The sequence below is a fragment of the Oryctolagus cuniculus genome, chromosome 10, assembly GCF_051225735.1.
Source record: "Oryctolagus cuniculus isolate XC-2025 breed Fujian yellow rabbit chromosome 10, ASM5122573v1, whole genome shotgun sequence".
In the NCBI taxonomy this organism is placed as follows: Eukaryota; Metazoa; Chordata; class Mammalia; order Lagomorpha; family Leporidae; genus Oryctolagus; species Oryctolagus cuniculus.
This window is the reverse complement of record NC_142876.1, coordinates 59,776,764-59,791,351: the sequence shown is the minus strand read 5'-3', so window position 1 is coordinate 59,791,351 and position 14,588 is coordinate 59,776,764. Positions and strand designations below refer to the sequence as shown.

Sequence of the window (14,588 nt, the reverse complement as noted above, 5' to 3'; positions counted from 1 at the left end):
TGCTCAAGAAAACTAGGTGGCAGGCAAGACATACAATTGGCTTAGCTCAAAAACACTGTGTTTAAAGAGAAGTAAAATCAGCCGGTGCCATGGCTCACTTGGCTAATCCTCCACCTGTGGCGCCGGTACCCTAGGTTCTAGTCCAAGTTGGGTCGCCGGATTCTGTCCCGGTTGCTCCTCTTCCCGTCCAGCTCTCTGCTGTGGCCCAGGAAGGCAGTGGAGGATGACCCAAGTGCTTGGGCCCTGCACCCGTATGGGAGACCAGGAGGAAGCACCTGGCTCCTGGCTTAAGATCGGCACAGCGCCAGCCACAGTGGCCATTTGGGGGGTGGGGGGGTGTGAACCAATGGCAAAGGAAGACCTTTCTCTCTGTCTCTCTCTCTCACTAACTCTGCCTGTCAAAAAAAAAAAAAAAAAAGTAATTGGATTCTTGCCACTCACGTGGGAGACCTGGATTGAGTTTCCAGCTTCAGTGCTAGCCTAACCCCAGCCCTAGCAAATGTAGTCATTCAAGGCGTAAAGCAGCAAATGGAAACTCTGTCTCTCTGCTTCTTAAATAAATTAAAGAGAAGTAGAATCATCTTAGCCATCAGTTTACTTTTAGAGACTATCTAGAGTCTGTGATAAAGAATTTCAAGCAAAAGTCTGTATGTTAAAAATAAATTGAATGAATATATATACTATGCTGCTATAGATTTTAAAAATTATCATAATAATGATATACTTATCTATCATCTCTAACAAATTGATTTTCTTTTGAAAATAAGTATGGATTATTACTTTTTTTAGAAAGCTTTTATTTAATGACTACATATTTCATAGGTACAGCTTTAGGAATACAGCAGTTCTTCCCCCCATACCTGCCCTCTCACTCCCACTTCCATCCCATTCTTAAGATTCATTTTTTAATTATCTTTATATACAGAAGACCAACTCTAGACTAAGTAAAGATTTCAATAGTTTGCACCCACACAAAGTATAAAGTACTGTTTGAAGAAAAGTTTTGCAGTTAACTTTCATAATACAACTCATTAAGGACAGAGGTCCTACAAAGGGAATAAGTGCACAGTGACTCCTGTTGTTGATTTAACAATCGACACTCTTATTTATGATGTCAGTGATCACCGGAGGCTCTTGTCACGAGCTGCCAAGGCTATATGGAAGCCTTTTGAGTCCATGAACTCCATCAGTGTGATTACTTTCTTAATAAAAAACAAACCTTTCCAAATTATCCTAATGCTTGTCAACAAAATAAGTTATTAATGTTGCAGCTCTACTACATATAAGTAATATTTTCTCTACATTGCAAGTTAGCAGATTAGGCTGGGTTTATTAATGATGCAACTTCATTAATCAAACATTTACCAAGAGCCTTCTATAAATTCTATGCCTCAACCTGGGCCCAAGGAAAACAGGGCTCAAGATAAATAGGACAGTGGGCCAGCACTGTGGCATAATGGACTAAGCCCCCGCATTCAGTGGCAGCATCCCATATGGGTGCCAGTTCTAGTCCCAGCTGCTCCTCTTCCATCCAGCTCTCTGCTTATGGCCTGGGAAAGCAGTAGAAGATGGCCCAAATGTTTGGGTCCCTGCACCTGCATAGGAAATGTAGAAGAAGCTCCTGGATTCTGGCTTTGGATTGGCCCAGCTCTGGCCACTGTGACCATTTGGGGAGTGAACCAGCGATGGAAGATTTTCTGCCTCTCACTCTGTGACTCCAGCTCTCAAATAAAAATTAAAAAAAAAATTTTTTTTAAAGATAAATAAGACAGTATCTTTGCTTTCTACAAATCCAAACTGGTAAGAGACGGAAAAATTATTTAAAAACAACAAGCTATTTATAAAGATATGAACTAGTGGCTGTAGAGGTTAAAAGAAAAAAAAAAAGAATAACAGTTACCCAGCAGATGACTGAAAAAGAACATCTCAGACATAAGAGAACATGAAGGATTTGAGGTTAAAAAGAAACAATGTATTTCTGAATACATGATAAACAAGGCAAGAAAGTCTGAATTTGGAGCAGTAGAAAGCAGGTGAACAGTAAACAAACAAAAACGTTTTTAAGCAGAATTAAATGTGGTAGTAATTAACAACAAGGATTGCCAGGCGATGTCATTAACTAAAAAAGTACTTGGGACTAAGAGGAAAGGGAGGGAATAGGAAGGCTTATAGATAATATTTGGTTTCAAGTGTATCAAAAGTGAATTATTTCTGGAGCACTGGGCAAGCACATCTGACTGAATCTGGAAATGGTGTCATGCTGGATATAGTTGGTTAGCATTAATCACCCATTCCTACTCTCTTTCATTGTATCCTCTTGGACTTAAGAGGCTGGCAAGCTGAAAAAGTACATTTCTCAGATTCCCTTGCAACTGGGAGTTGTGGATACAAATTAGGTTTCACTATGTAGATGTACTTTCTAGCTAAAGATATGGAAGACAAAACGAGGCACAGGCTATTTCCTGAAGTTTTATTAAAATGGTTTTCTGTTATCATGCAAGGTACTGAATGACCAGTAATCAGGTTCTAGTTTTAGAGTGTTTTCAAAAGCCACTAGCAGCACTCATTACGGCAGAAAATCTGTGCTCCAGTGTATAAGGAACTGTGGCACTGAGATCCTTCCAACTGTTCTTAAGTCACAAATAAGGAAATAAGCTCCTGAATTCCAGTCTCAGAGGTCATCCTTCAATTTCATGATTATAGCAGATAGCCACATCATCCTTCAAGGGTCAGTTCAGAGTGCCCAAGCATTATTCAAGGAAACTGAGCCAGTACTTCATTCATCCAGCCCTTCAAATCAAAAGCTCCCAATTTCCTTTATTAATCCTTTTCTGTTAAAATATCTAGATGGTCTGTTTTCTTTACTAAACCTATCAATGGGGTTAATGTTTTGATATCAATTAAATGTCAAATTCAATGTCTTGATCTTAAAAGTTCAGAAAAAAAAAACAGATGAGAATTGTCGCTATTTGAGTAATACACAAACTAAATGGCTTCCAAAAGCTCATGTAAAAAGTGAGGTTAAAAAATAATGCAAATTTTCCATGAATTTTTGAAGACCACCCAAATATATATATATATATATATATATATATATATATATATATATATATATATATAGCAAGACTGCTTACTATAGATAAAGAAACACCAATTCCATCCACATTCCAACAACCAAAAACAGATCAGAAATGGAAGAGTCCAACAGAAATAATCTAGAATGGATTGCTCAGTAAAAGACGATAACCAGGTACTTACTGGTACCCATGAAATGCTTGTTGAGGTAAACTAAGCACAAAACATAGGAAAGGCTGGCAGAGAAAAAAGGTGATCCAAGAGACCTGGGTTCTTTTTTTTTTTTATTTTTTTTTTATTTTTATTTTTATTTTTATTTATTTTTTTTTTTTTTTTATTTTTTGACAGGCAGAGTGGACAGTGAGAGAGAGAGACAGAGAGAAAGGTCTTCCTTTGCCGTTGGTTCACCCTCCAATGGCCGCCGCGCTGCGGCCGGCGCACCGCGCTGATCCGATGGCAGGAGCCAGGAGCCAGGTGCTTTTCCTGGTCTCCCATGGGGTGCAGGGCCCAAGCACCTGGGCCATCCTCCACTGCACTCCCTGGCCACAGCAGAGAGCTGGCCTGGAAGAGGGGCAGCCGGGACAGAATCCAGCGCCCCGACCGGGACTAGAACCCGGTGTGCTGGCGCCGCTAGGCGGAGGATTAGCCTAGTGAGCCGCGGCGCCGGCGAGACCTGGGTTCTATTCAAGCATTTTTAAAACTATGTTTTAAAAATCATCGATTATATTCTCAATTCTAATTTTTCACTAGTTTTAAAATGGCAAGGAATAGTTCCACTAATTTACTTTTTAGGGCTTTGTGATGGCAAGATAAGTTGGAATACTGTTATGTAAATAAAAATATATAATTTGTTAAATAAACTCAATGAGCTTAAACAGAAAAAAGGTAGGATAAACAAAAGTATTTTCCAGAGCAGTGGGCATGTTAAAATCAAGAAAAGGGGCCGGCACTGTGGTGTAGCGGAAAAAGCTGCCACCTGCAGTGCCATATATATGTGGGATGCCAGTTTGAGTCCTGGCTGCTCCATTTCTGATCCAGCTCTCTGCTAAGGCCTGGGAAAGTAGCAGAAGATGGTCCAAGTCCTTGGGCCCCTGTACCTGTGTGGCAGACCCAGAAAAGCTCCTGGCTCCTGGCTTTGGAACGGCTTAGATCTGGCCATTGTGGCCAATTGGGAATGAACCAGCTGATGGAAGACCTTTCTCTCTCTCTCCGCCTCTGCATAAATCTGCCTTTCAAATTAATAATAAATAAATCTTTTTAAAAAATTATGAGAAAAAAGTCAATAACATGAAGACAAAAATTCAGCCTATGAGTGAGGAAAGAAAAAGTATAATTTTCAATTATTAAACTACCAACATTTGGTTGCCATTTCCAACTTCTCATTCTGTAAAAGAGAAGGATCAGACAGGCTTTCCAAATTGATGGAAGAGTATTTTACTTGAGTTCTGAGCAATTCTGGAGTATACATCACTAACATTTTAAAAGTTCAAGTTCATTGTTTAAACTATTAAGAATCTAATGATTGCGGCTGAAACTAGGGCACAGCCGTTTCTCTACTTCATTTCTACAATTACTATACAGCAAAGTTTTTTCCCCCTCAAGGAAACCTTTTGTTTAAGGAATTTTACAAAGTTCATTCTTCCCACCATATCTGCCCTCCGACCCACACTCCAACCCCAGCTCCTCCTCCTCAATCTCCCATTCCCATACTCCACTAAGATCCATTTTCAATTAACTTTATACACAGAAGACCAACTCTACACAAAGTAAAGAGTTCAACAATTTGCATGAAAAAAAAAAAAAACTGAAAACTGTTCCTCAAAAGTTGAGATAAAGGCTGTTCAAAGTCATTGCATCTCAAAGCTAATTTCACTTTTTTTCTTTTTAGAAACTTAACTTAATGAAGTGACCAAGAATGATATATCTTTTGTGAGCACTCAGACATAACTATAACTTATGAGACATAAAAATGTCCTCCACTTAATACATTAAAAGAAACTAAGTCCTTAAGAACAATTTTATCATTAATTAAGGTAGCACAACCTAAGAAAACAAGCAATGGAGCTATACACTTAGGCATAACTAAAACTTACGTGACATAAGAATATCCTCCACTCAATACATTAAAACAAATCTTTGAAAACAAATTTCACCATTAACTCTCATAATACAACTCTTTAAGGACAGAAGTCATGCATGGGAAGTTAGTGTACAGTGACTCCTATTGTTAATTTAACAACTAACACTCTTGTGTATATCAGTGTTCTCTCTAGGCTCTTGACATGAGCTGCCAAGGCTTTGAATCCACAAATTCCGTCAGTATATAGACAAGGCCATAAGCAAAGTTTTCCTCCCTTCAGAGAAAAGTACATCCTTTTTGATAACCACTACTTTCCATTGGGGTCTCACTCAGAGGTCCTTCATGTAGGACATTTTTTGCCAGTGTCTTGGCTTTCCATGCCTGAAATGCTCTTCTGAGCTTTTTAGCCAGACCAGAATGCTTTAAGGGCTGATTCTGAGGTCAGAGTGTACAGCAAGAATTTTTGAAACTGAAATTCAGACCAATGAAAAAATTTTACAATCTAATGAGCAATTTACATAAAGTTTAGTAGGCTCATCTAATGGCCGAAGAAGCATATAAATGATAATTCTTACTCACGTGAGTAAAGGAGAAAGAATGAAAAAATAATTCATCTTTAAATCTTCAGGTTTTAAAACATTATCTTAGAAATTAGAAACAAAGTTCTGCCAAAAGGAATAAATTCAATTATGAATTAACAAAGACTGTACCTTTCTATTTCTAATATATCCACTATATATTGCTTCTTTATTTTTCTCCTTCTTCTCAAAATCTTCTTTAGAAAGCACAAGCTCATGAACATCCTGTGAGCCTGCAGGTTTGCTTATCATCTGTTAAATATTAAAAAGAATACTTTAGAAATTCCTATAAGTTAAACTGATTAACACATTTATATAGAGTCAACCTCAAAATATATTGGTGAACTTTCATTTATAAGAAATGTACTTACTCTGGCTGACTGTCCAACAAAGAAAACAGCCTGCTTGCCCCCAACACCAAAATAGGAAATATCACTATTTAAACTGCGTGGCACTGGTACTGGACGAACATATCCTGAATGGTCACTAAAATAAAACATTATATTAAAACAGTGGTTTTTAAAAAGCTCCTTAAACTTCAAAGTCAATTTTTACAGCATATTTAGTAAGTATTAACAAAATGATCCCTAAGCCACCTAACATTTCTAATTCAAAGTTGAAAGAATCTGGGATAAAAGTAAAGACACTTTCCAGTAAGTGGTACTCAAAGTGTACTCCCCATATTAGCCATATCAGATTCAACTGGAAACTAAAGAAATGTAAATTTAGGGGGCCAGCATTGTAGTGTAGCAGGTAAAGCCATCACCAACAACGCCAGCATCCCATATGGGTGCCAGCTTGTGTTCCAGCTGCTCCACTTCCCATCTAGATCCCTGCAGATGGCCCGGGAAAAGCAGCTGAAGATGGTCCACATTCTTCTTCCCCTGCCACCCATGCGGGAGACCCGGATGAAGCTCCTGGCTCCTGGCTCTGGTCTAACCTAGCCCCAGCCATTGCAGCCATCCAGGGAGTAAACCAGCAGTTGGAAGATCTCTCTTTTTCTTTGTGTAAGTCTTTTAAAGAAATAAATAAATCTTTAAAAAAAAAACACACACCATACAAAGATATCCAAATTCTTGAGCCTGAAAAGGTCCCAGAAAACAGAACTCCAATCTCCTTTCCCTATATATCCTTATGGTCTAGAATCTTCCTTTCAAAATTTGCTTCCTCAAAGCTTACTAAAATACTGTGTGGAAAAAAGGAGAATTTAGCAAAGGAAATCCTCCTTTGCATTTATCAGGACAAATGAAAAGCTCAGAGGGAATTTTCTACCATACCATAACTTACTACACTCTAGACAGGAGGTACCATTGGTCTTTCAAAACAAGGTTAAGGCTGCCACAGACAACATTTGCCACTATTAGAAATAAACAGAATTGAGGATGAGACTTGAACCCATTATTAAGTCAATGGAAAGCTAAAAAGCAGCCATGTCATAGCTGGGAAGAATTACAATTAGGAAGGAAGGGGGCTGACATTGTAGCACAGTGGGTTAAGCTACAGCTTGAACACGGGCATCCTAAACTGTAAAGCCAGTTTGAATTCCAGCCATTCTCCTTCTGGGCCAGATCTCAGATCTGGGCCAGATAATGCACCTGGGAAGGAATGAGATGATGGCCCAAGCGCTTGAGCCCCACCACCCATGTGGGAGACCTGGATGGAGTTCCTGGCCTCTGGTTTCCCCTGGCCCAACCGTAGGTATTGTGGCCATGTGGGGAGTGAATCAGCTTGATGGAAGAGCTCTCCTCTCTATCTCTCCCTTTTCTCTGATACTCTTTCAAATAAATAATGAACAGATTTTTTTAAATTTTTTGCCAGGTAGAGTTAGACATTGAGAGATAGAGGCAGAGAGAGAATTATAGACAGTGAGAGAGAGACAGAGAGGTCTTCCTTCCGTTGGTTCACTCCCCTAATGGTTGCCACAGCCGAAGCTGTGCCAATTTGAAGCCAGGAGCCAGATACTTCCTCCTGGTCTCCCATGCGGGTGCAGGGACCCAAGCACTTGGGCCATCCTCCACTGCCCTCCCAGGCCACAGCAGAGAGCTGGAGTGGAAGAGGAGCAACCGGGACTAGAACCCAGGGTGCCGGCGCCGCAAACGGAGGATTAGCCTAGTGAGCCACAGTGCTGGCCCATGAACATATTTTTTAAAAGAGAATTAGGAAGATAACAGTCAAATAATTTACCAAAAAAAAAAAAAGAAAACTGAAAATATGAAAGTGAGATTAAAAGGCATGAATGACTAATGGAAGATGTAAGACACAAGTTTAAATAGAGCTAGAGAAAGAGAGAATGGGTTAACAGCTGCAAATATATTGAACCAGTAAGATACTGCCAAGAACCAGAGAGACCAAAAGAATAAAAAAGATGATAAACGAAAAAAATCCACAACACTATAAACACCAAAAGCAAACAAAAAAACTACAAAATTGCCTGACAAAACAAGTTAGAAGACTTTGACAGCAATGGTATTTTTTAAGTATAGTTTTATTTATTTTTTATTTTATTTGTTTGTTTGTTTGAAAATCAGAGTTACACAGAGAGAGAAGGAGAGGCAGAGTGAACCATCTACTGGTTCACTCCCCGACTGGCCGCAACAGCCAGAGCTTTGCTGATCCCAAGCCAGGAAACTGGAGCTTCTTCCAAGTCTTCCAATGTGGGTGTAGGGGCACAAGGATTTGGGCCATCCTCTATTGCTTTCCCAGGCCATAGCAGAGAGCTGGATCAGAAGTGGAGCAGCAGGGACTTGAACTGGCAACCAGATGTGATGCCAGCACTGCCACAGCACTGGCCCCAGCAATAGTATTAATCTGTGAAATATTATCTCCATGGTGATCAGAAAATATCTGCCAACCTAGAGTTGTGAAATACATTAATAAAGAATTTACAAATAAAAACACTTGAACACTATCATACCGTATTAGAATGCTTGGGATCAAGTCCTGCCTCTGCCACCCAACTGAGCTTCCTGATAATATACATCTGGGAGGCAGCAAATGATGACTTGGGTTCCTGCCACCCATGTGGAAAACCCAGATGGAGTTTCTGGCTCCTGGCTTCAACCTAGCCTAGCCCTAGTTGTCACAGGTATCTGGGAAGTAAACCAGCAGATGGAAGCCTATCTTTGCCTTTCAAATAAAAAATAAAAATGTGTTTAAAAAGTATGGTTGGAAAAGTAGAATGTATAAATTATGGAATTTCTAATAAGTCAGCCTTTAACTATTGCAGCCATTTAGGGAGTGAACCAGCAGATGGAAGGCCTTTCCTTCCGCTCTCATCTGTCTCTCTGGAACTCTGCCCTTCAAATAAATAAAATAAATCTTAAATAAAGTGAGTGGTAAGAGCTAACGTGTTCTAAAGTTCTTAATTTGAGGAAGAGATAGATACTTTTAATCTTGAAGTCTAAAGTTAAAGACATTCAAAATATCAACGACAACAGGAAAAAATACATAAATTAAAAATACTGAAGAGAAAAAAGGTGGAAAAAATAAATAGCAAAGTTTGAAAAATGTAAAACAGGAAAAATAACAGAGAAAGAATAAGATGAAATATTTTAATTGGTATAAAAGTTCATACATTAATATTAAAAATATAGAAAAGACTGACCAAATATTTCATATAAAGATACTGCTCAATTCCTGTACACACAAGCTATCCTCATACAACAGACACAAACCTGATCCCATGTAACAAGCAAAAACACTGCCTTGCACAACATACACACAAAATGCTTCCCACACAAGTATATACATTTACACAAAACACCTTGCACATGGGAGCCGGCATTGTGGAGCAGTCAGTTAAGTCACCATCTGTGACACCAGTATCCTATATGAACCAGCTAATGGAAGATGTCTCTCTCTCTCTCCTTCTAACTCTGCCTTTCTTTAAAAAAGGAAGAAAGGAAGGAAGGAAGAAAGAAAAAAAGCCTACCACCTCCACCAGAAATGCACAACACGATCCTATACCATGCCCTGACACACAAAAAAATCTTAAAAGGAATCAGAGAAAAACAGATAATACATAATGATAGAGACTGGCACTGTGGTGTTGCAGATAAAGCTGTCACCTGCAGTCCTGGCATCCCATATGAGCGCTAGTTCAAGTCCCAGCTACTCCACTTCTTTGTTGTTGTTGTTGTTTTTGACAGGCAGAGTGGACAGTGAGAGAGAGAGGAGAGAGACAGAGAAAAAGGTCTTCCTTTTGCCGTTGGTTCACCCTCCAATGGCCGCTGTGGCCGGTGCACCGCGCTGATCCGAAGGCAGGAGCCAGGTGCTTCCCCTGGTCTCCCATGGGGTGCAGGGCCCAAGGACTTGGGCCATCCTCCACTGCACTCCCTGGCCACAGCAGAGAGCTGGCCTGGAAGAGGGGCAACTGGGACAGAATCCGGCGCCCCAACTGGGACTAGAACCCTGTGTGCCGGCGCCGCAGGCAGAGGATTAGCCTATCGAGCCGCGGCGCTGGCCAACTACTCCACTTCTGATCCAGCTCTCTGCTATGACCCGGGAAAGCAGTAGATGATGGCCCAAGTCCTCCAAACTCTGCACCCGTGTGGGAGACCTAGAAGAAGCTCCTGGCTCCTGGCTTCAGATCAGCCCAGCTCTGGCCACTGCAGCCATTTGAGGAGTGAACCTGCAGAAAAAAGACCTCTCTCTCTCCGCCTCTGCCTCTCTGTAACTCTGCCTTTCAAATAAATCTTTAAAAAAATACTTAATGATATATAAAGACAGTAACAAGAAATTTCATACCATAAACTATGAAAGTCAACAGTAAGTGACATCTTTAATGTACTGAAACTTTTTTAGGATTCAATCTAAAATTCTATGCCTAACAAAAATATCATTAAGAGGAAAATTCTAAGGTTTTCAGACATATTAAAGTAGAAAAAAATTAATCAGGACAGATCTAAATTTAAAAAAATTTTAAAGACGATACTGAATAGTTATATCAATGAATAAATAATTTGAGTACTAGGAACGGCAAATATATGGGTAAGCAAACTGTTTAGGATCTCAGATTCCTATATGCAAATGTTCACAGCAGCATTACTACAATAACCAAGGTAGAAATAAGCCATGTTATGTTAACCTATGAATGGATAGATCAATGTGGTATGACTATACAGTGGAATATTATTCAGCCATAAAAATGAACGAAGTTTGGATACCACATGCAACAATGCTACAACATAAATGAACCTTGAAAACATCATGCTAAGTGAAACAAGTCAGACACAAAAGAATAAATATGTCCTTAAATGACCATTTAATTTAATGTTCTTAAATTCCACTTAAATGGTATACTTCAAGTAGGCTAACTTATTTGGACAGAGAGCAAAACAGTGGTTACCAGGAGCTGGGAGTGGGGTCACAGAGCAGATGAGTCTTCCCATCTAGTCTAGCCAGAAAGGTCAGGTAATTGAAAAGCAACCTTCTTACATTAAACAAAAGAGAGAGGCAACTAGCCATTTTAAGCAGAATAAAGACAATATACATTGATTTTTTTAATGTACAAGCTTGTCAAAGTAAAATGTAGAAAAACGAAAGCACAAAGATCAAATCAGAATAAACTACACACTGTGATGAACTTATATGTGAAGTGATATATAGACTGTGATGGATCCAGTCTATGAATTTTGAAGTTCCAAGAAAACAAAATATTTATAGCAAACAAAAGGAATAAATGCAATCAAAGTGAGCAAAACATTAAAATAAAGAAGGAAATGAGGGAAATGGGAATACAGAAAAATTACACATGAAAAATAAGAAGCAATTATGAAAGATAGTAAGTTTAAATCCAAACACAAAATAATCACATTAAATTCAATTGGTCTAAAACTCCCAATTAGAAAACAGACACAACTATTGGGGATGGTGTAGTGCAGCAGGTTGCAACACTGGCATTCCGTATGTACACTGGTTCAAGTCTTACCTGCTTCACTTCCAATCTAGGTCCCTGCTAATGTGCCTGGGGAAACAGTGAAGAATTACCCAAGTATTTGGGTACCCTCCACCACCAAACGATAGACATATGGAGTTCCTGGTTCATGATTTCAGCCTGGCCCAGCCCTAGCCCTGCAGCCATTTGGAAAGTGAATCAGAGGATGGAAGATATCTCTCTCTCCCCCCATGGAAGCTTGATTGCAGACATTCTGTCTCTCCCTTTCTCTGTAACTCTGCTATTCAAATAAATAAATCGAAAGGACAAACAAGAAGACACAACTATTGCCTAAATGAAACCCTTTTTAAATACAGACAACTACTTGATTTGTTTGTTTAAAAGGCAGAAATATAGAGCTCTCCCATCTGCTGATTTACTCCTTGCATATCTGCAACAGCCAGGGATGGACCAGGGTGAAGTTAGGAGATGGGAACTCAATCTGGGTTTCCTATATGGGTGACAAGAACCCAATCATTTAAGCCATCACTGCTGCCTTCTCAGGGTGTGCATGAGCAGGAAGTGGAAATGGAACAGAACTGGGACTTGAACCTTAGCATTGATAGGGATGTGGGCATCTCAAGCAGCATCTTCACTGCTTTGCCAAATGCCTGCCCTAGATTTATCGTTTTAACACTAACAAAAAGAAATCTAGAGCGAACATATCAATTTTAAAAAAAGTCAATTTAAAAAAGAAAAATACCACCAGCACATGAAGACAGAAGAATGAACCAAATACATGGGTACATAAAACAGACTGTCACTTTCCCCCTGAGTGAAATATTGTTGAAATCAAAGTAATACTATTCTCAATACATGAAATAATATAAGACAATTAAATTACAAATGGCTACTAAGAGACCCAAACTGAGTTAAGACTCTCAAAATTTGGGGCCAGCACTGTAATATAGCAGGTAAAGCCACCACCAACAATGTGCCTGTGAAAGCAGCACAGCATGGCCCATGTCGTTGGGCCCCTGTACCCATGTGGTAGACTCAGATGAAGCTCCTATGTCCTTGCTTCAGTCTAGCCCAGCCCTAGACGTTAACAGCCATTTGAATGAAACAGTGGATGGAAGATTTCTTTTTCTCATTCTATGTAACTCTTTCAAATAAATAAAATAAATCTTTAAAACACTGGCCTTTCCAGTTAAAACTGGCCCTGGAAGGCAGTGGTGATGGCTCAAGTAATTGGGTTCCTGCCACCCAAATGGGAGACCTGGATTGAATTCTCAGCTCCTAGCTTCAGTATGGCCCAATCCTGGCTGTTGTGAACATCTGGGGAGCAAAAACAGATAAAAGCTCATTCTGTATCTCTCAAATCTTTTAAAAAAAAACTTATCAATGTAGTCATATATAATGATCCATAGATCAACAATTAAAATAACATGGGGGTTGGTGCTGTGACGCAGCAGGTTCATCTTCCACCTGTGGCATCGACATTCCATGTGCGCCAGTTCCAGTCCCCGGCTGCTTTTCTTCCAATTTAGCTCTCTGCTATGGCCTGGGAAAGGAGTGGAAGATAGCCTAAGTCCTTGGGCCCCTGTACCTATGTGGGAGACCTGAAAGAAGCTCTTGGCTCCTGGCATCAGCCCAGCTGTGGTCACTGTAGCCATTTGGGGAATGAACCACCAGATGGAAGACCTTTCTCTCTGTCTTTCCCTCTCACTGTCTGTAACTATACCTCTCATGTTTTTTTTGTTTGTTTTTGTTTTTGTTTTTTTTTGACAGGCAGAGTGCACAGTGAGAGAGAGAGACAGAGAGAAAGGTCTTCCTTTGCCGTTGGTTCACCCCTCCAATGGCCGTCGCGGCCGGCGCACCGCGCTGATCCGATGGCAGGAGCCAGGTACTTATCCTGGTCTCCCATAGGGTGCAGGGCCCAAGTACTTGGGCCATCCTCCACTGCACTCCCTGGCCACAGCAGAGAGCTGGCCTGGAAGAGGGGCAACCGGGACAGAATCCGGTGCCCCGAGCGGGACTAGAACCCGGTGTGCCGGCGCCGCAAGGCGGAGGATTAGCCTAGTGAGCCGCTGCGCCGGCTTCTCATGTTTTTTTAAGTAGTTAAGAAAAAAAAATTATATGCTAAGAAATTCCATATAAACACTATGGAATATTAAAACACTTGAACAAAGAAGCCTCAAAAGAAGGGCAGGTGTTTGTTCTAGTGCTTAGGACTCTTTTGGGGACACCCACATTCCATATTGGAATATCTGGGCTCAAGCCCTGGCTACACTCTTAATTCCAGATTCCTGCTAATGTGCACCCTGGGAGGCAACAGTTGTTAACTCAAGTGGTAGGATCTCTGCCACCTATGTAGGAGACCTGGAATGAGTTTTCAGTTGCTACCGCCTTGCCTGCTGTGGGCAGTTGGAGGACTAAGTCAGCTCATGGAATTCTCTTTCTGTGTCTCTTTGTATCTCAAATACACAAATAAGTAAATTTATTGTAAAAGGCCAGAAAAGAGAAATGAGAAACCAAAAAAAAAAAAATATTGTAGCATAACAAACCTCAGCCCTAAGATGTCAATAATTACATTAAATCTAAAGGTGCAAATATAAAGGTAAAATAAATAAAACTGGCAGAGGGGTTAAAAACTATATGTTGTCTACAAAATAAGTCTTTTCACGTATAATGATACAGGTAGAGTAAAGGAAAATAGATGAGAAGATAAACAATGCAAAAGCAAATGAAAATAAACTTGAATGGCTATATATATATATAATTCAGAGCAAAGAAAATTATCAAACACAAAGAGCAACACTACCTAATGATGTAAGTGTAAGTCCATCAGGAAGGTATAACAATCCTGTAGGTGCATCAAATGAATCAAATTCAAAGTATTTAAGGCAAAAGAGAACTAAGAGAAATTAACCTACAAACAAAATGGAAGACCTCACTACCGCTCTCTTGGTCACCAGCA

General features: G+C 39.9%; 1 protein-coding gene across 7 annotated transcripts in view; it reads right to left on the bottom strand.

Moving 5' to 3' along the window:
• Window positions 1-14,588, bottom strand: part of SMCHD1 (structural maintenance of chromosomes flexible hinge domain containing 1) — a 165,415-nt gene that overhangs the window by 114,932 nt on the left and 35,895 nt on the right. For all 7 annotated transcript variants that reach the window (XM_051851359.3, XM_051851361.3, XM_008261120.5 and 4 more), the window contains exons 6-7: window positions 6,105-6,219; window positions 5,866-5,985 (exon numbers count right to left, since the gene is read on the bottom strand). In XM_051851359.3, coding sequence (XP_051707319.3) covers window positions 5,866-5,985; window positions 6,105-6,219 — 235 coding nt within the window. The remainder of the gene's footprint in view (window positions 1-5,865; window positions 5,986-6,104; window positions 6,220-14,588) is intronic.